The sequence below is a fragment of the Grampus griseus genome, assembly GCF_964374135.1.
Source record: "Grampus griseus genome assembly, chromosome: 20".
In the NCBI taxonomy this organism is placed as follows: Eukaryota; Metazoa; Chordata; class Mammalia; order Artiodactyla; family Delphinidae; genus Grampus; species Grampus griseus.
This window is the reverse complement of record NC_139014.1, coordinates 7,585,869-7,606,495: the sequence shown is the minus strand read 5'-3', so window position 1 is coordinate 7,606,495 and position 20,627 is coordinate 7,585,869. Positions and strand designations below refer to the sequence as shown.

The following is a 20,627-nucleotide window of genomic DNA, read 5'->3' as shown; positions in this document are numbered from 1 at the left end:
CGCAACTAGAGAAAGCCCGCACGCAGCAATGAAGACCCAATGCAGCCAAAAATAAATAAATAAAATAAATAAATTTATATACATAAAAAAAAGAACAGGCTATTGGGGAGCAAGCTCTTCCTCCCCCCTCCCTGTGGAAAGAGCATCTCTGTGAGTGGGCAGCTGAGGGCTCCCTGGTGACCTGCACCTTTGTGTTCTGAACAAGTTTGCAAATGAAAGCCAAGCTCCTGAGGCTGCAGCTGGAACACCACTTGCTCCTTTTGCTAAAGTAGCTTGTGCTAAGCATAGTTGGGGAATTCCAGCTTTTACTGAGTCAATGTCCACTTGTCAACATCGGCCTGACATTGGGTTGGGAATCATTGGAACTCATCTTTTCATTCTGTCTACCCTTTACTAGATATGGTTGCTATAAATATAATAACTTGCTTTTCACAGTGGATTTTCTTGAAAATCAGATGGGCAGCTTTGCATAACAACAGTCAGAACTCCTGAGCTACCCAGCATGGGGAGACGGAGAACAGCCTTAGCTGTACGGTGTCCTGGCCAGCTGTGTTGACTCAGCGCAGCTGACCTCTCTGAGCCTGACCTTCCTTGTCTGCAGAAGGGAGACAATAGCTGTGCCTGACTTGTGAGTTTATTGTGAGCATTAGACAAGATAACACAAGGTGGGGCTTGTAACAGAGATGGGCAAACAGAAGGCTCTCAATTGAGTTGGCTACCAAATTACCCTTAGAGAAGGAAATTGGAGAAAATACAAAAACCCACACACATATGTAGTTTATTTACAAAATTGCAGTGATAATGTACAAAGCTCAAAGTATTTGTTCACAACCATAGAGGATTTTTATTTTAATTATTTTATTTATTTAGTTTTGGCTGTGTTGGGTCTTCCTTGCTGCGTACGTGCTTTCTCTAGTTGCAGCGAGCGGGGGCTACTCTTTGTTGCGGTGTGTGGGCTTCTCATTGCGGTGGCTTTTCTTGTTGCGGAGCATGGGCTCTAGGCACGCAGGCTTCTGTAGTTGTGGCTCGCGGGCTCTAGAGCGCGGGCTCTAGAGCGCAGGCTCAGTAGTTGTGGCGCACGGGCTTCATTGCTCCGCGGCATGTGGGATCTTCCCGGACCAGGGCTTGAACCCTTGTCCCCTGCATTGGCAGGCAGATTCTTAACCACTGTGCCACCAGGGAAGCCCCGTAGAGGATTTCTTCCTGAGACCTATAGAGCAAGATGTTATCAATATTTTCTGGAGCGTTTTTTTGTCTTGTTTTGGTTTTCTGGCTGTGCCGCAGGGCGTGTGGGATCTTAGTTCCCCCACCAGGGATTGAACTCAGGCTGTGGCAGTGAAAGTGTCGAGTCCTAACCACTGGACACCAGGGAATTCCTGCCCTCTAGCCCACTTATTCTTTACTGTGGCACCTAGCAGTTTAAACTTCTCCCTTCACTTAGTTCTCAGGACTGCACAAGGACCACCTCAGCGAAATCATCCTAGGTATCCTTACACAAGGACTCTGCCTTTTTATCTCCCTCATCTGTGACAGGGCTGCGCCTCCTGGATATTTCCTTCATCAGCACTTTCACGGCCACCCACCAGATCTGAAATTGTCCTCTTGCCCCAGAAGGGCTGCCTAATCCCCCTCCAGGCTCTCTGTCCCACTTCTTTCTCCTCTTTGTGGAACTGGGTCCTGGGAGGGCCTTGGGAACCCTATGGCTTGGTGCCCACCAGCGTATGCCTCATTGTCTATCTACCTGTACCTGGATGTCGGGTCCACAGACGAACTGAACAAAGCTGTGTGGCCACTTACTTCCCCAGGGCTGGGGGCAGAGACAGGGTGAGCAGGGAAGGGATGGAGGAGGGAGTAACTAGGTTTTGCAGGAGCTGGCTCTGGTGGTGGAACAGCCATCCCTGCAGGAACCTTGATCCAGGTCCCCCTTCCCGCCCCAGAGCTGTACTTAGAGGAGAGTCTGGGCAGAGGAACTGAGACATTCTGGCACCCTGCAGAAGGGGCGCTAGCAGCTCTCCAAGCCTTTCTGATTTCCTCAAAGGCCCTGTGAGCAATGCTCCCCGTGTGTCTGAATACCTGCAGGCAGGCCTCAACCTCTCCTTAACTGACCCCACCACCTGGGCCCCAACCCCTCAGACAGGTCTGGGCTCTTTCACCCTTCCCCTTGCACTGTTTCCAGATGTAGGAAAACTCCCCGCTGAAGCCACTTCTCTACCCGCCCAGGTCCTCAGCACTCCCATGCGTGCCCTTCCCGCAGCGGGTCCTCACCCCCAGCAAATAAAACCACACAGTTCTCTACAAAACAGACACCTTCCGGTGGAGCTTGGGGCTTGCTCTCCGGTCCCATCCAAATCCCTGGGATGGACGCTCCGAGAACTCCTGCCACAGGAAGTTGGCTGAGCCCCTCCACAAGGCAGAATTGTAGTTATGGGCGCCGCTGGGACCATGGGCGACCACTCTGTCCCCAGCCGAGGGCTTGCACACAGGGCTCGTTACATGAGCTTTAGGGCCGAAGGGGGACGAGATTACACAGGCCCCTTGTTCATTAAATGGACACATATTAGGCGCCTGCTGTGTGATAAGCACTGTGCTATGCTTTGTGGGGAATGCGCCATCGATGCCTGGATCCAGACTTCGATCTGGAGAAACGAATGCGTCATTGATCTTTGTGAGAAGAGTCAGCCTTCCCACGAAGACGGCAAGTGAGTTGTAACTGTTGTGACAAAACGCCGCTCAAGAGAACTTTCTCTGTTCAGGGTGGAAAACCGCATCAAGGACAAACCCGAACACAATTCTCTGCCACACCCAAGATGGCCACCTGCCCGGTCCCCCTGCACTGAGTTGCACGCAGGCGCACTCAGCTTGCCACTCCTAACATGGCACATCAGCGCGCCGCGGGGCGGGGCCGCGGGCGGAAGTGGGTGTGACGGGGACGGGAGCCGAGAGGGCACTCGGAGGCGAGGTACTGGGCGGTGAGAGCCGCTGGGGGGGTCGAAGTCATGATACCCCCGCAGGAGGCGTCCGCCCGGCGGCGGGAGATCGAGGACAAGCTGAAGCAGGTGGGGCTGGAGCTGGCGCGGCGGGGGAGGAGGTGAGGGAAGGGGTCGAGATCCGGGCCGGGCCTCTACTCGGGGAGGCGGCGGGAGTGGGAGGGGGCCCTCCCTGCGAGGAGACCTAGTCAGGGGCGAGGCCGTGGATCCAGGACGCGGTGGTCTCCTTTAGCCTTCGGCTTCTGGTGACGTCCTTGTCTGCGCTCCCCCCAGGAGGAGGAGACGCTGTCCTTCATCCGAGACAGCCTGGAGAAGAGCGACCAGCTCACCAAGAACATGGTGAGTAACCCCTCAGCTGGGAGGGCTTCCAGACGCAGGAGGAGAACCCTGCGACCCGGTAGTTCCGGTACCTAAGGCCTGGGGGTGCTGGTCTGGGTAGCGGTGGTGGTAAGCTGTGGGTTTCTCTAGCAACAGTATGACACGTCTCTTAACACTCCCTTCCCCTCGTCCGCCCCTTCGCTGAGGATGCTGCAGCCCCCACTGGCCTGGGCTTTCTGCTTTCTGCCTAAGTTCTCCATTCTTCCTTCTCTCCTTCTGCAGACATTTAGTGAGACTGACTTAGGTGGGCTGGGTACTGGCCATGCATCATCGTCAATTCAAGTGAGGGTTGGACGGCCGGGTTTCCACTTCTGGGATTACTGAGGGCAGAAAAAGACTCAGCCTTCACCCCAGAGGGCTTGAGGTGTAAAATGAGCTGTGAAGTCAGAGAGATCTGGGGTCTAGTTCTCGCCCCTCCACTTATTTGTGTGTGGCCCCTGACAGGTAACTCTGAGCCTCAGTTACCTCCTCTGCTAAAACGGACGATGCCAACCTCCAGTGTAACTGTGAAGGTCATAGAAGCTAATGCATAGAGATGCATTTTGCATAGTACCTGGTATACAATAGGTCCTCAGTAAATAAGAGTTTCCTTCCTTGTTCCTAGAGAAGACTACAAAAGCACAAACCGAGCAGATACAAACTTGAGTATGTATTTAGTGACACAGTCATCAGGTGCTAGTCCTTACTTAATGAGATTCACTCTTGGAGAGAAAGGGTTTTGAAGGTACCAGCAATGCATTTGAGGCTACCCTGTATGAAACTACTTCCCGTTCAGTCCAGGAAAGCATCAGAGAGAATAGAGATTGAGATTTGACTTCAAAGGGTGGAAGGGAAGCCATCCTGAGGTGATTATCTGAGGAGGAGTTAATTTAAGGCTTGACTTGCCTTCAAATCAAACTTCAGCCAATTTATTTGGGCCACCTCCTATGTGCCAGGCACATGGTAGGTTCTGGGGATACAGCAGTGAACAGGTGTACCCTGTCCCTTCCCTCATGGAGCTTATTGTCTAGAAAACCAGAGAAGAGGCAGCAATTGCCAAAGACCTGGTGGGTGGCAGAAGCGGTGCTGGGACAGCCCTGAGGCCTGAGAGCACGGAGCTTCCCCCCGCAGGTGTCTATCCTGTCATCCTTTGAGAGTCGCCTTATGAAGCTGGAGAACTCCATCATCCCCGTGCACAAGCAGACGGAGAACCTGCAGCGGCTGCAGGAGAATGTTGAGAAGACTCTGTCCTGTCTGGACCACGTTATCAGCTACTACCATGTGGCCAGTGACACTGAGAAGATCATCAGGGAGGGGTGAGCTAGGGCCAGAAGGTCACATTCCTAATGCCTCTCGGACCAGTGGCTGTAGGCCTTGGAAGGGAGGAGTAGAATATATTTGAGTCTAGAGTCCCCTGTGTTAATTCTCTTCTCCCCTTGCCAAATACCATTCTCTTGGTCCTTCTTTCTGCCCAGGCTGATAGGACTTTTCTCCTTTCCAGCCCCACAGGTAGGCTGGAAGAGTACCTGGGAAGCATGGCCAAGATTCAGAAGGCTGTGGAGTATTTCCAGGACAACAGCCCAGACAGCCCAGAGCTCAACAAAGTGGTAAGGGGCCAGCAGAGTGATGTGAGAGATTTGGGGACACCAGTCACGGCCCTGGTCTCATGAGAGACACTGAACCAGCTTAAAAGAGAACGTAGTAGAATAAACAGAAGTACGCAGCACCGTACACATACTGTAGGCGTTAAGATCTCTGTCCCGGAAATACAGGTGTACGTTTTTATTGCATCTTAATAATTTAACTAAATTATAAGTTAAATATGGAGTATAAGTTTAACATCTGATTTTTATAAAGGCATGGGTATTTTTTTATTGTAGCACAAAATACATAATATAAAATTTGCCGTTTTAACCATCTTTAAGGGAACAGTTCAGTGACATTAAGTACGTTCACACTGTCGTATAACCATCTCCAGAATCCTTTTCATCATCTCAGACTGAAACCCTGTACCCATTAAACACTAACTCCCCTTTCTCCTCCCCACCAACCCCTGGCCATCATCACTCTACTTTCTGACTCAATGAATTTGACTAGTGAGGGGACCTGCATTCATGTTTTCATATTCAATTTTTTGGTGTCATACCTTTGTGTTTAACTAAGTTTTGGGGTCTTTATTAGATCACCAGAGGGAGATGGAGAAGGGCTGGGAAGTGAGGTTTACTCAATGCATTGAGGAAAGGAGAGAATGCAGACAGGAGAAAAGGTGGGAGCAGAGGCCCAGACATCCCAGCCACTGAGGAACATCAGAGGGCAGGCCAGCTCGGACCCCCCAGTCCCCTGGCACACCTTCCTGGTGGTACCACAGTTCTTGCCCTGAGGCGTGTGTCTTACCCAGAAGAGGGGGTGGGCTGAGGCACAAAGATGGGAAACTGGCTTTTCTCCCACCCAGAAAGCTGTTGCTTAGAACAGAGCCTCCCAGCTTTCCTCCCATCGTGGCCCCATCGGAAGTGAGAATGTTTGCGTGGCACGCTGGGGTAAAGTGGTAACTAGCCAGTGGTCTCTGGCTGCGCACAGCGCCACCTGGCCACCCGGAGGACTGACAAGATCAATACCATGGCACACCAGTAACGCAGTGGGCACCCACCAGTAAAACCATAATACTGCAGCCCTTGGGTGGGCAGCGTGGACTCAGAGATTGGGATGCCAGGGGCTGGAGAACTTGATTCTTGAGGGTCTCTACCAAGTTTGGATCACACAGTGAAGAGCTCTGTGCTAGAACTTGGGTGTGGGAGTGGATTGGAGAAGGAGAGTACAAAGAATATGCTACAGGTTTACCCCAGAGGACGTACTTTCCATTTAAGCAGAAACGCTCCAACTCCTCTCTCTATTTTTAAAACATCTTTACTGAGATATAATTCACATACCATAAAATTTACCCATTTGAAGTATAAAACGCAATAGTTTTAGCATAATCACAGAGTTGTGCAACAACACCGGAATAAATTTTATAACATTTTCATCGCCTATAAAAAGAAATCCATTGGCAGTCACTCTTCTTCCCTTCCCTCCCCCATTCACCCAGCCTCTGGTAATCACTAATCTCTTTTCTGTCTCTGTAAATTTACCTCTTCTGGACTTCTCCTGAAAATGGAGTCACACAGCATGTGGCCTTTGTGCCTGGCTTCCTTCGCTTCGCATAATGTTTCCAAGGTTCACCTACGTGGTAGCGTGTGGAGGTGTTTCCTTCCATCGTGTGGTTGAATAATATTGCATTGTAAGGATTTGCCACATTTTGTTTATCCATCCGTCACTTGACGGACACTCCACTTTTGGGCTGTTATGAACCGTGTTGCTATGAACCCTTGTGTACGCACTTTTGTGTGGACATACGTTTTCAATTCTCTTATCTGCTCTGGATACCTGTCGCTCATCAGATACGTGATTTGCAAGTATTTCCTCTCATTCTGTGAACCGTCTTTTCACTTTTCTGATGGTATCGTTTACAGCACAAAAGTGTTTAATTTGATGTAGTCCAATTTATCTATTTTTTTTCTTTTGCAACCCCTTTTCTAACAAGAACACAAATTAATGGTACAATGAGAAAATAATCAACTGATATCTGTGAAGCACCTACTTCTTGTAAAACTCTGGGTTTCACCTATGAACATACGTTTTGAGAGAACACAAGGGAAAGAAATAAGCAAAGCTTCCCACCGTTTATTCTCTGGGAAAAAGGAAGTGAAGGCAGAGGAGGGCCGAGGCCCAGAATCAGGAAGGCAAAGGAAGGGGATGGGGAGACGAGGGCCTGCTGAATGGTGGAACAGCCGTGGACCCTCTTTCTTCTTCCCCTCCCCCCTTCCTTCCTTCTTCCCTGTAGAAGCTGCTGTTTGAGCGGGGGAAGGAGTCGCTGGAGTCCGAGTTCCGCAGCCTGATGACCCGGCATAGCAAGGTCGTGTCCCCTGTGCTCATCCTGGATCTGATCAGCGGTGAGGACGACCTGGAGGTACAGGAGGAGGTGCCCCTAGAGCATCTGCCTGAGAGTGTGCTGCAGGACGTGATCCGCATCTCCCGCTGGCTGGTGGAATATGGCCGCAACCAAGGTGAGGTGTCCTGGGGAGGCGGGGGCCCAGGCGGCAGGGCCAGAGGGAGTGGACTTTGCCCTTTGTTTCTTTAATCCACCTGCATTTCTTTTAAAACAAAGGAGTTTAGTAGGAAACAATATGAGGAGTAAGTCTACAGCTTATGTATCAAATTATGAATCTAGCTAAATTCAAGCTTTTTTTATATACCTTACCTTCCTGTTTCTTTCCTTTTTTTGATTAATTATAAAAACTTCAAGTAGCACAGAAAGGCTTAGGTGAAAAGCAAAAGGCCATCTCCCCACTTCCCTAATGCTTACAGTATCATAACCCAAAGATGAGTACTGTTAAGGTTATTTATACCCTTCCAAAAAATTCTTTATGCCACTGCATGTGTGTGAGAGGGAGAGAGAGAGAATAAATATGTGTGTATCTGCTCCTCGTTCCCAAGTGGAAGGGAGCATACTAAACACTCCCCTGTGATTGTTTTGTTTTTATTTTGCTTTCAACTTAGTAATACGTCTTGAGAGTGTTCCGTATCAGTACGTGTATATTTGCGTCATTCTTTTTGGCAGCTGCATAATATTCCATGGTATGTTGGTACCATCATTTCTTTAAATCCAGTCCCAGGATTTTTTTTTAAATCCCAAGTTAAGCAAAAAATTAAAAAAAAAAAAAAAAAACACCTGTAATGAATATTCAATTGAAAGCTTTTTAGCCCCCCCCCCCCCCGCACCCTTCGTCTCTTTGTTAGTCTGTACCCATACCAAGTTGTCAGTGTGTGTTGTCCCTGCCTTCCCTCGAGGACTCTGTGGTGCCAGGTCTCAGGGCCGCCTGTACTGACCACACGGCACGTCTGTGGCTCATGAGCTGCACTGTGGGAGACGGGGGCTCGGCAGGAGCTTTTCAGGGGCTCCCTTGGGATAAGTGGGAGGCCAGTGGATGCTTCCAGACCCCTCAGTCCCCTTCAGTCAGAGCCTCAGTGTTCTGTTCCATTTTTCACATTGGTGACACACTCGTTGGGAGCTGCTAAAGTGTACCGTGGCATTCGTATCTTTTTCGTTGCTCGTTTGCATTTTTGGATTTTCCAGTTTTCCGGTATTGACAGTTAGTGCTGCAGTGAGCCCAGTTGTATGGCTTGCTTTTCTTGTTTAGGAAGTTCTCTGAGATATTTTCTCAAAGGTACGGTTATCAGGCAGAACTGTCTGAACAGATCTGTAACCTTCTTGCCGTCTTGGGTTCCTCTCCGGGTAGGTGGGGCCGGTCGACTGCCCCATCGAAAATCCCACAGCTGTTTGTTCTTCATTAGCTTCATTTATCTCAGCTTTTTGACAGGGCTTTCACAATCCTCGAATTTTTTAAACTTTGCATTTCATTCATGGCTAAAGAAATGGTGTGTTTTTTTATTCAGTGACATTTGTTGTCTCTTTACTGCATATAAATTGCTCACATCCTTTGACCCCTTAGCAAGTTGAAGCTGGATGTAAACTTTACCTTTTTTTTTATCTAAAAAAACCTTACTGTGGACTTCCTTGGCAGTCCAGTGGTCAAAACTCTGCACTTCCCGCACAGGGGACATGGGTTCAATCCCTGGTCAGGGAAGATGCCACGTGGCATGGCCAAAAAAAAAGAAAATAAAAACCTTACAGGGAATTCCCTGGCGGTTCAGTAGTTAGGACTTGGCACTTTTACTGCCAGGGGCCCGGGTTCAATCCCTGGCAGGAGACCTAAGATCCCACAAGCCACACGGCGCGGCCAAAAATAAATAAGTAAAATAAAAAATGACAGCTAATTGTTGGTTCTGTTGGGGGATACTTTCCCTTTTAAGCCTTTGATTTGGGACGGACGAGGCCGTGTGGGAGGCCGCTGGGAAGGGTTAGCACGGAACAGTGGTGGGCACTGCTGCTGCCCTGCGGAGCTGCGTCTGGAAGTGAGAGGGAGGCCCTGGGGCCAGGCAGAGGCAGGAACCCCAGCTGTCGCCCATCTCTCCTCAGACTTCATGAACGTCTACTACCAGATCCGCTCCAGCCAGCTGGACCGCTCCATCAAAGGCCTGAAGGAGCATTTCCGGAAGAGCAGTTCTTCGTCTGGGGTCCCCTACTCCCCTGCTGTCCCCAACAAGAGGAAGGACACACCTACCAAGAAGCCGGTCAAGCGGCCAGGTGAGACCCCACCCTGGCCCACCTCAGAACCAGACAGAAACTCTGTGGGACCCGGGTTGCCTTTGCCCACCCTGGGGGTAGCAGCCGCTACAGCTTGACCTCACAGCGACCCCCAACTATAGGTACGCAGGACAGAAAGCAGGTGTCTGCCCACCTAGCAAGGCCCCACCCGGTGAGCTCCTCTCTGCCCAGCCGAGTCTGGGGGCTACATAAGTGTCCTTGGAGTGGAGGGTCACAGGCACGGAGAGGTGGGCTGACAGGGGTGCCGGGGCAGAGCCTCTTGCTGGACCCCCTTCTCCTCCCTGCGTCGTCCTATCAGGAGGCCAGGCCCGCTGCTGCCGCCAAAACTGTGGACAGGACAGGGGCAGGCACTGCAGCCGTCACATTGCAGAAGGCCAGGGTGGCTTGAAGAAGTGGATAGGGGAGAGTTTACACTTTCACAGTCACCCAGAAAGGAAAATAATGCCACGCCTTCTTCTCCAAAGACCTTAATCCGGCTTTTGGGCTCCACTCAAAGTTAGTGCCTTGCGGTGGGAGAGTCAAGGGAGGGGTGTTGAGGTGGGAGACGCCTGGGCCCTGGGCGTCGGTGTCCTGGGCGAACAGCTCACTGTCTGTCCTTCTTCCCGTCATCATGTCCCCTGTAGTCTGTGCTCCGGGTAAACAGTGTTCCTGTGTGTCAGCTTCCGCTTGGCAAGCCTGGCTGTGTCTGGCTGCTGAGAGGTGTGGCCCTCGAGAGGCTGGGGTATTCCAGGGTGAGGGGCTGCTGCAGGCCCCAGGGAGAGAGCGCCAGTGAGGCTGGGGGCTGCTCCCACCCTAGCCTTCCCTGTCCAGCTGCTGCTGTGGGCACACGCACCGGTGGGACCCGCCTCTCACGACAGCGTTTTCCTTGCCTGCCCCTCAGAGAACGAGGGGCCTGTTGACACCGCGAGCACCTGCTCTTCCTCAGGCCTTTGTTCAGGCTTCGGAGATATGGCGGAGCCGAGGGTGCCCGCAGGGGCGCAAGGGAGCAGAGCATAAGGGAATCTGGGTGGCCCCAGCAGGAAGAGCACTGTCCCCCCCCCCCCCAGTGTGGATATCCTGGCTGACCCCCTGGGGAACCTGCCACAAACGGTGACTCTACTAAGCCAGCCTGCGCGGCCGCAGCTGCCTGCACCTGGGCCTGTCCGTCTCTGTGCCTTGGTTCCGGGAGGCTGCGAGGCTGCCTGGGCCTTGGCGAGTCTGTGCTCTCTTCCCTTCTGTCTCTTCTCTGATGGGCCCAGTGGAGGCCCCAGGACCCCGACTGCATCCAGGAGTGCTGCTGGCCATGCAGGGAGCAGGGATCTGATCTCGGGGCCCCCAGTTTACCTAATCTAGTTTGGCTTAGAGCCCCAAGAGGAAAACTCGGGCTCTGAGCATCCCTCTGGTTTCTGTGGGGTTTCAAGAGTTGTCAGGAGCTGGGGGGCTCAGGACTGACGTCAGGAACTAGGGAATCAGGCCCCTGGGACATCAGTTCCCAGCTCTTGAGGAGAGGAGCAGGGAGGCCTCGGTGGGTAATGAAACACCGACCTCAACGTCGTTCGTGGTAATTGTGCTCCTGGTGGGTTTGGCGGCTGCCGGATCAGTGCCCCCAGCCCACGTCCACGTGAGCATACTGGCGAGGCTCCTGGAGGCCCGGCGGGCCCACCTGCTCCTGGTCGGTTGTGGGGCAGGGCACTGATTCGCTCATTAGCGGGGCTGCTCACTGAAGGGGCAGAACCCAGCCAGCCAGATGCTGAGCCCAAGCCCCAAACTTGGTTATTAGTAACTAACTGCGGCTGGTGCAAACAGAAAGAGATGAGCCGCTCAGACGCTGCCCCTCCTCCGCTAGCCTTCTGGGGAGCTGCCAGGCCCCAAGGAGCCTCGCTGCGCTCAGAGATGCGAGGGGGCACCTGGGAGTCCCCAGGGAAGAGGGGCGGAGCTACGCTCATGGGCACCTCCCCTGCCCCAGTACATTTTGTTAACAGGGCAGCTGTACACATCTGTTTTAGATGCTGTTTTATTTCCCCGCGTTTTCTGCCCTGAGATGTCTCGTTCCCACAGAGGCGGCTGACCCTGGAGGCTGTGGGCGCTGCAGTTTTGTTTCCATTGTGCTCACTTGTGATACTAACTGTTGGTTTTTTCCCCCCCGTGCCAAGGGCATGTGCCCTTTCCTGCTGCCCTCCCTCCTGCTCTCTGTGTGACTGGCTCCTATTAACTTCTTTCTGGCTTTTGAGTTTTTCCCAATTGCTTTGGTGGTTTGGGTCCCTCCCCTGGTGTATGGGGCCAGTCTGCCTCTGGGTCTCCAAGCCTTCCGTCCTGGGCGCTGCTGGCCCAGGAAGCTCGGTCCCGTTTCACCAACTCCTAGGTGCTGCTTTCGTCTGGCTACTGTTTGGCCGCGTCCCGGCACTGAGCATGCCCGGAGAACTCTGCCTGCCCTTTGGGGAGGAGCCGTGGGCCTGCCTGCTTCAAGGTGCCCCCAGGCTCTGCCACCTGGTCTCGCCTTCTGGGTGTGAGGGCTCCATCGCTAGCTCCTCCATCCCAGGCCCTTGTCTATTTCTGAGTTAAGTGCCACTCAGTACTGTTTTTTATTTTTGGCGTCTCCTGGTGGATCTTTGCCCATCTCATCTCCTTCACCCTTTGCACTTCCTAAAATGAACTCAGATCTGGAACAATGAGGGCCACTGGCAGGATCAGGAGCTCCACTGGGGGAACGAAATGTGTCCGTTCCTCCATCTCCTTCTGCGGGGCCTCTGGCGGGCCCGGGAGAGGCCTGCTGGGAGAGATGGTACCCGGGCGTGCTCTGCTGGGGGCGGGCCCGGCAGAGGCCTGCTGGGAGAGATGGTACCCGGGCGTGCTCTCTGCTGGGGGTGGGCGTGGGCCTGGGGGGTAGGTGGAGGGCTGTTGCTGTTTCCTCTCACTCGTTTCCTAGGTCTTCTTATCTCCTCTCTGTGTGGCTCTGGTGACAGGGACGATCCGTAAGGCTCAGAACCTTCTGAAACAGTATTCCCAGCATGGTCTAGATGGGAAAAAGGGGGGCTCTAACCTCATTCCTCTGGAAGGTAATCATCCTGTGTTCCTCTCCTCTTCCCTCCTCCTCCACCGTGTGTCCACTCACGTGGTAGGGCAGAGCCTCCAACCCCCCCAGAGGGCCTCGGGCGCAACCCTGAGAGGGGACCAGGGGTGGGAACTGAGGTCCTGGGCCTCTGACCCCAGCTGGCTCGGGGACAGCTTTCATGGCCCTCGGCCTGGTCCTGTCTGGCTGACGGCGGCTCTGCCCTCCCGGAGGCTTCCCGCTCCCTCCCCTCCCTGTCTCTGTCCTTGTCTCCTGTTTGAACTCAGAGAAAGTTCTTTGTCACGGGCAGCCCTTTCACGCTCAGACCAGCAGTGGCAGGACCAAGGCGGCCGAGGCCTCCTGGCCGCCCCCCTCCACCTGAAAGGCGAGCATGTGCCACAGGGGACAGGCAGCCCGTACACCATGTCCCTGCCTCCCTCCCATCAGAGGAAGGACAGCCCTGCCCTAGTGGACCAGATCCACCTTCAAAAGAATGACCCTGGGGGCGAAAAGAAGCCTGTCCCCATTCACTGGGCAGTGACATTTCTCTAACTGGATCTCTCCCCAAATATGGTGAGATAAACCCCCTGGGGCTGAGCATCAGAGCTTCCGCAGCTGCTGGAAACGCTTCAGAAACCCGGTTTTCTCTCAGCCTCCAGGCGTGGGGAAACCAGCTCCCGAGGATGGTCTGGGGCACTGCAAGTCACGCTTGAAATGGCTGTTCCCGAGGTGGTCTGAGGCAGAGGAGGGGCTCAGAGCCCTCTCCAATGCCCCCTCCCCTACACCCCATCTCACATACCCCCCCGGAGGTCGAGGGCTTCTTCCCAGTCCCCTGAGAGGCAGCCACCCCGCCCCTGGATAAACGCTGCTTGTGTTTGCGGCCGACGTCTCGCTAGGTCACGAGCATGATTTCCGAGTTAAGCACCTGTCCGAGGCCCTGAACGACAAGCACGGGCCACTGGCCGGTGAGTACTGCAGCCCAGCCCGAGGGCAGCCGCCGCTGCATTCACGGCCGTCCCCAGAGGGCCTGCTCCGGCCTGGCCTAGCCGGCCGCTCCGCTCCAAGGATGAGCCCGGCCTACTCGCCTCTCTCTCTCCGGTCTGTCTCTCTTTTGGGCACTAGGTCCCCTTGCCTCTCTCCAGGTGGGAGTGCACGCCTGGCTCTCAGGGCCTGGGCCAAGGGCAGAAGTTGCTGCCACTCGGAAGGCGGGCAGAGAGGGCAGGCGGGCCCCTGGAGGGCAGGGAGCATCAACACCTGACTCCAGCGATGGCTCCAAAGCTCTGACTCCTCGGAGCCCGTCCCTCGGCACATAGGACCAGGTTGCCTGCGGGCACCCCTGCCCCAGCCTGCAATGCAGTAGCGGGATCCTGTCTCCTGCTGGGCAGCTGACAACCAAGGAGCCCTCCCCCTCTGAGGCTCACATTGCCTCATCTCCAGCTTTGACGCCACGCCAGCTAGCCTTATGGACCAGAGCCCATTGCCTCTTTATACATTCCAGAAGGCCTGGCGGGGCTGGTATCTGGCTCCAGAGGCCCAGCATTTTTGGACATGGACGACCACTGAGACTGCCTCCCTGAGGTGGACGCGGCCACTTGCCCATCCCTGGGTGTCCTCTTCCCAGTACAATTCAGAATCCTCAGTCTTGGGGTCAGGCGTGTCTTATCCAGGAAGTCGATTGGGGGATCTTATCCTTTTTATCCATCTCCCCAACACCTCTCGTACCTGACATTCTGGAACAAAGGCTGGACTCAGCCCGTTTTTCCTCGCAAACCCTGCCGGGCCTGCTGGAGTTCTCCCAGCTTTCTGCCAGCACAGTCGTCTTCCCCATCTGCTGCTAGTCTGGCTACAGGCCAGGAACTGGGGAGACTCGTGCCCCACCCCCCAGCAGGGAGAGGGTCTGCCCCAAACCAGTAGCTCAGGGGCACTGCTTTCCCCCCAGGGAGAGATGACATGCTGGACGTGGAGACCGACGCCTACATTCACTGCGTCAGTGCCTTTGTCAAGCTGGCCCAGAGCGAGTACCAGCTGCTGACGGACGTCATCCCTGAGCACCATCAGAAAAAGACCTTTGACTCTTTGATACAGGTCCTGCCCCTGGGCCCTGACCAGATGCCCCAGCATGAGCTGTCACTGCAGAAGCTTGAGTTCGGTCCGGGCATGCGGTCCACAGCCCTCAACTCCAGCCACCACCTCCACCTCCCATCCTGGGGATCTGTCCTGGGTGGCGTGTCCCGGTCGGGACCTCCCCATTGGGGGCATACTTCCCCCACGCCCCTCCAGGTGCCCTCACCGTCCCTGGGAACCGGCTGTCTGCCCCCTCCCCTGAGCCCTCTCCCTGCCCCGCTCTCTCAGGATGCCCTGGATGGGCTGATGCTTGAAGGGGAGAACATCGTGGCTGCTGCCCGGAAGGCCATCATCCGACACGACTTCTCGGCTGTGCTCACCGTCTTCCCCATCCTGCGGCACCTCAAGCAGACCAAGCCTGAGTTTGACCAGGTGCTCCAGGTATGTGGGTGAGGATGCCCTTGGGGACCCCGGAAGGAGGAATCCTGCTGCCCGGCACGGCCCCCCAGGAGAACTGTGTTCTCTACCCCCATGGGTCCGCTCCGAGGGTGAATGGCAGCAGCTTCCTCAGGGTCCCGGGCATGTGGAAGTGCTCTCAGGGTGAGTGAAGAGGGGAGACAGTCCCCTGGGGTGAGGGGCCGGGAAGGAGCAGGGCCCCAGGCACAGCCTGTAGCCGGGTTCTGGCACCCTGTGCAGCCATGTGCTTCCTCAGGGGACCGCGGCCAGCACCAAGAACAAGCTGCCCAGCCTCATCACCTCCATGGAGACCGTTGGAGCCAAAGCGCTGGAGGACTTCGCTGACAACATCAAGGTGCTCTCCCTCCCTTCGCTGCCGTGCAGGACGGCCCGTGGGGCTGTGGGCAGGGCTGCCGGTGACCTGGCTTGGAAACTCTTTCTGAAAGCAGGCCTCCAAGAGGGGCGGGCCTGCCCTGTGGGGAAGCCGGCTGTGCTGCTAGTCTCCTGTCAGTGCCCACGGGCCCCCCTTTCTTCCCCAGGGGCTCCAGAGGCCCCCCACCCCAGGTGTCAAGCTCCTGCCCCGCTTTTCCCATGTAGTCATGTCCGTATGTCTGTCCCGCTCACCTTTGTGCCCGAGGGGCATCCTGACACCTGTCTGCCAGGAGGTGGCGCCATGAGCCCGCAGACTGGGGTGTGGGGTGGGCGCGGGACTCCCCGGGAGCTGCTTCAGGGAGTCGGGCTGTTCTTCCCACAGAACGACCCGGACAAGGAGTACAACATGCCCAAGGACGGCACCGTGCACGAGCTCACGAGCAACGTAGGTGCTGCCCGGGGGCTCCTGGGGCGGGGAGGGGGCGCAGGTGGCAGGATGGACTGCAAGGTGCTTAGTGCCCCCAGCAGACAGGGCCTTTCCCAGGAGGCCAAACCCACAGGGTGAAGCACGAGGTTTGCAGCCACCCTTTTCACTGGGCAGGCCCCTGGCCCTGTACCTGTCCTGGAATGGTCAGAGGGGTGAACTGTAGGAGGTGATCCGAGCTTTGGGTCCTGCCCTTGACCTTCTTCCTGGACCTGTTTTCTCCCCACGCAGGCCATCCTCTTCCTGCAGCAGCTCCTGGACTTCCAGGAGACAGCAGGCGCCATGCTGGCCTCCCAAGGTACTTGGCACCTCCCAGCGGGGCCCCGTGCCCCACTCCTCCCTCTGGCCTGGAGACGTGGGGTTAGCCCCCTCTGGGTGAGGAGATTTCCCCCGCCCCGTGGAGTGGGAAGGAGATGTGGCCTGTGGCGGGACCCCCAAGCTGCTTGGGCCATCTGGGCCCAGCATCAGGAAAGCAGCCGGGGTATGACTACCTTTCCTGGCCTCCAGCCCCTCTCGGCTCCCTCCACTGTCCTCACTCTGGAGAGCAGAACTCACTTGTTTGGAGGTGCCCTTCCCGCCCCGCCCCTCCTGCATTTCCCCACCTCCTCCTGTGTTGCCTTTCCTCCTAGCCCCGCCCCTCCTGCATTTCCCCACCTCCTCTTGTGTTGCCTTTCCTCCTAATTAGTCCAGTACAGCTGACCCCTTACAGCTGGCATCTCAGGGCCAGCCTGGTGTCTTCCCGGGACTGTGACTGCTGTCCTGGGACGGGGGCTCAGGAGGTTAGCACGTGGGGAAGAGCGCGCTTCCGAGCACTGAGACCCAGCCCAGCTTGTTGGGCCCCAGGCCTTCCCTTTTCCCCCCAGTCTAGGGGCAAGGAGCCAAGGTTCAGCCTCTGGCCTGTGGGTCTCCAGATGTCCACTTTCCAGTGTGTCGCTGGCCTTCAGGGGTCCAGCCTGGGCTGTCCTGCTGTCTGTTCCTGGCGTCGCGGGGAGTGGTCTGCTTGGCTCGGGTGTTGCGGCCGTTTCTAACCTGTTTTTGCACTTTGCATCTTCCTCCCTCCTTTGTCTCTCCCCCCTGCCCCTCTGTGCGCACTGCCTCTCACTGCGTAGTTCTTGGGGACACATACAATATTCCTTTAGACCCCCGAGGTAAGCAGCAGGGCTCCGCAGCCCCATCCTTCCCCTCTGAAGCCCCCTGAGTGAGGTTCCCTGGGGACAGAGGCACCTGGACAGACTCCCAGTAGGAGCGGGGTCAGAGGGCACACGGTTCCTTCCGGGTGCTCCCAACCCTCTCAGCTCCCTGACGGCCACTTTCTGTCTCTGGGTTTCTCCAGGCAGCATCTTGCTGTGTCCAGCACCCTGAGTACACCCTTCAAGCTGGTCCAGCACCTCCCTGTCCCCTTCCTCCCCCATCCGCTCCCTTCCCCCCTTGGCTTTCTGCTCTGTGCAGCCAGCAAGTCTCTGTTAGGAAGGGCCTGGTAGAGGAGGTTGTGAGCAGTGGGGGTGAAGGGGGAGAGGCCACGGGGGGCCTATTCTAAGACTCTGTTGCTGACAAATGGGAGAAGTGGGCCTTGTCGGTACCCCCAGCGTGGGTCGGGGGCTGGGTTGCAGAGACTGTCCCGTTCCTGTCCTGCCAGCCTTCCTGCCGGCCCTGGGCCAGCTCATTACCCCCGCCAGCCGAGACCATGGAGGCGCCGGCCCTGGGTTCCAGGAAGAGTCCCAGGGAGTGCCCCCCGCAGCGGGAAGGGAGCCCTGTAGCTCAGCACGTCCCCGGGAGGCTCGGGCCCCTCCCAGGGTTTCCTCAGCCGCTCCGCGGGCCTAGGGGAGGCCAGAGAGGGTCTCGGCTGCTGCCACTGCTGTGGTAACAGGACCCCTCCTCTCACAGAGACCAGTTCCTCAGCCACCAGCTACAGCTCCGAGTTCAGCAAGCGCCTCCTGAGCACCTACATCTGTGAGTGGCAGCCTCCGGGGCCCGGCCTCCCCGCCTCCCGGCCTCCCCGCCTCCCGGCCTCCCAGCCTCCTGGCCTCCCCGCCTCTTCCCTTCCGTCTCCTCTCTGTGCTCTCCTGCTAGTCCCGGTCCCGCTCCTGAGCACCAGCGCCCCGCCAGCCAGCAGCCTCCGGGGCCCGGCCTCCTGGCCTCCCTGCCTCCCTGCCTCTTCCCTTCCGTCTCCTCTCTGTGCTCTCCTGCTAGTCCAGGTCCCGCTCCTGAGCGCCAGCGCCCCGACTTTTAGAATCGCAGCCTGACCTCTGGTTGGGGGGCCGCGGGGTCTCGGCAAAAGGCTCCCAAGGCTGGTGGGGTCTCGAGTCCGGGAGGAGCAAGGAGCGACGGGTGGGAGTTGGTCTGTGGGCCCCAGGATTGGGTCATTTGGGTCAGCCTGCCATGGGAGGCGTCACCACATCCTGCCCTGTGCAGGTAAAGTCCTGGGCAACCTGCAGCTGAACTTGCTGAGCAAGTCCAAGGTGTATGAAGACCCGGCTCTGAGTGCCATCTTCCTGCACAACAACTACAACTACATCCTCAAGGCCCTGGAGAAGTAAGTGGCTATGGGTGCTGGTCTGCAGCTCTCACCTGCCCCTGCCTGGCCTGCCGGGGCTGGCTGTGCCCCCTCGTGTCCAGGGCGGGGAGGACGCCGCTTTACCCTTCACAGTCCCAGGACGCAGGGAGGTGGGAGGCAGGCCCCACTGGTGTTGCTGCAGAGGCCGGCAGCCTTTCTATCGTCCTCTCCTCTCTCGCCTGTTCCCACCCCAGGTCTGAGCTGATCCAGCTGGTGGCCGTGACCCAGAAGACTGCCGAGCGCTCCTACCGTGAGCACATCGAGCAGCAGATCCAGACTTACCAGCGCAGGTGGGCCTCTGCCCACCCTCCCGCTCCCCGACCTGTGTACCCACCAGTAACGCTTGCTTCTCAGAGCCTCGGGATGCCGGGCCCAGTCAGAGTGGGCTCAATGACGGGGAACTGCCACCCTGTGAACCCCAATCCTCTACTTGTTTTTTAATCACACTCGTGGGGTGGAGAAGGGTAGTTGCCAAGGGTGACGACTAAGATGGTTGAAGGGCTGCCCGCCAGAGATGTGGGTAACGTTTAGACCAAGTGAAGAGCAAGCTCACAAGGTCCCTTGAACTTGGCTAGCCTCACTACAGGGCTGTCTCTGCCCCTCTCCTCCTGTTTCTTAGTTTGTGCGTCTCTCTCTCCCTTTGTGTGTGTCTTCCCCGTGACCGTATCTCCCTCTGCTTTCCCATTTATCTGTCCTCCGTTCCCTCTTTTCTCATCTGCTTCTCCATCTTAATTGGCCATGATACCAACGTGAAGTGTAGTTGGTAGTGTTTGTTCAATTTATTGAATGTTCTGTTTCCTGTCCTTAATTTTAAAAGCGAGCAGCTTGAACAGTTTTATTCCCAAGGAAAAAGATCTCAGCTGTGTTTTGCTTAGTTATGACCCACACTGATCCCTGCCCTCACCCTCTCCCCCAGTAGATCAAGAGATTTTTAAAAAACAAAGCAGTCCAGCCCCAGGGAGGGAGCAGCTGCCTGAGGCTGTCCCTCCTCTGCCCTCTGCTTCCCTCCCTGCCTGGCAGTTGGTTAAAGGTGACTGACTACATCGCTGAGAAGAACCTGCCTGTGTTCCAACCCGGAGTCAAGGTGGGCTGAAGGCCTGGGCTGGGAAGGGATGTCTAGCAGATGTGGTGCTTTCTGTTGTGTCTCTGGGAAAAAACAGACAACTGGGATGAGAAAGCAAAGGATGCCCGTGGCCATCCGGGCAGCAGGGGAGAGGGCTGGGCTTGGGGTTTGGGGAAGGAGCAGGGGCAGGACGATCCTGCTCTGAGGGACGCTTTCTCTGCCGTCTCCCCTGGCCCCCCAGCTTCGGGACAAGGAGCGGCAGGTGATCAAGGAACGTTTTAAGGTAAGTCCCCCGCTCCACTGATCGCTGCTGCTACTGTAGCAACACAGACTCAAACCTTTGTCTCTGGGTCACTTCTGTTTCCACCGTTTTGGTGACCAGGGCTTCAACGATGGCCTGGAAGAATTGTGCAAGATCCAGAAGGCCTGGGCTATTCCCGACATGGAGCAGAGGAACAAGATCCGCCAAGCCCAGAAAAACATTGTTAAGGAGACCTACGGGGCCTTTCTGCACAGGTTAGCCCTCCGTCTCTGCCCTCCCAGCCCCACGCTCCCCGTTGCCCCGGCTGGACCACTGGGTCCTTCTCTTCTTCAAGGAAACCTGGAGAGGGTGGTGGGTTTGGGTGGCAGATCCAGTGCCCACGGCTTTGGTGTGCGGCCAGACCCAGACATCACCCAGGGGCACCCCATCGGGAGGGCCTCAGGCTGAGGCAGAGCTGGGGGGGGGGGCTAGGCATCCCCACTGACCTCAGCGCCTGGTCAGGTATGGCAGCGTGCCCTTCACCAAGAATCCTGAGAAGTACATCAAGTACCGCGTGGAGCAGGTGGGCGACATGATCGATCGCCTGTTTGACACCTCCGCCTGAGCCGCCACCGCCCTGCCTGGCTCTGCCGACCAGCCATGTTATCGGACAGATAAACCGGTGTTAACTTGCCTCTGGGCCCTGGGGTCTTTCTCCACCACCCCGACCAGGAGCCCTGTCCCTGAGCCCTCGGG

At 56.2% G+C, this 20,627-nt stretch overlaps 1 protein-coding gene across 6 annotated transcripts; it reads left to right on the top strand.

Moving 5' to 3' along the window:
- The first annotated feature begins 2,930 nt into the window (after positions 1 to 2,930).
- EXOC7 (exocyst complex component 7) lies at positions 2,931 to 20,565 on the top strand. 6 transcript variants are annotated; one of them, XM_082678275.1, is made up of 20 exons: positions 2,931 to 3,056; positions 3,261 to 3,326; positions 4,476 to 4,660; positions 4,846 to 4,951; positions 7,225 to 7,447; positions 9,421 to 9,588; positions 12,552 to 12,644; positions 13,534 to 13,602; positions 14,577 to 14,722; positions 14,990 to 15,142; positions 15,414 to 15,512; positions 15,912 to 15,974; positions 16,245 to 16,311; positions 17,898 to 17,963; positions 18,426 to 18,546; positions 18,762 to 18,857; positions 19,588 to 19,651; positions 19,872 to 19,913; positions 20,013 to 20,146; positions 20,394 to 20,565. In XM_082678275.1, exons 1-20 carry the CDS (start codon positions 2,997 to 2,999, stop codon positions 20,494 to 20,496), a joined length of 2,124 nt encoding a protein of 707 aa, XP_082534401.1. In that variant the 5' UTR covers positions 2,931 to 2,996; the 3' UTR covers positions 20,497 to 20,565. The 6 variants fall into 6 exon arrangements, with proteins under 6 accessions (XP_082534401.1, XP_082534398.1, XP_082534397.1 ...); XM_082678272.1 differs by lacking the exon at positions 12,552 to 12,644; XM_082678271.1 differs by lacking the exon at positions 13,534 to 13,602.
- Positions 20,566 to 20,627: the final 62 nt, after the last annotated feature.

Excerpts from the sequence above, each read along its gene's own strand:
- EXOC7 (XM_082678270.1), top strand. The coding sequence starts at position 2,997 with ATGATACCCCCGCAGGAGGCGTCCGCCCGGCGGCGGGAGATCGAGGAC. Across the intron at positions 4,661-4,845 it reads GAGAAGATCATCAGGGAGGG|CCCCACAGGTAGGCTGGAAG; the intron begins GTGAGCTAGGGC and ends TCTCCTTTCCAG. Across the intron at positions 19,914-20,012 it reads TGATCAAGGAACGTTTTAAG|GGCTTCAACGATGGCCTGGA; the intron begins GTAAGTCCCCCG and ends TTTGGTGACCAG.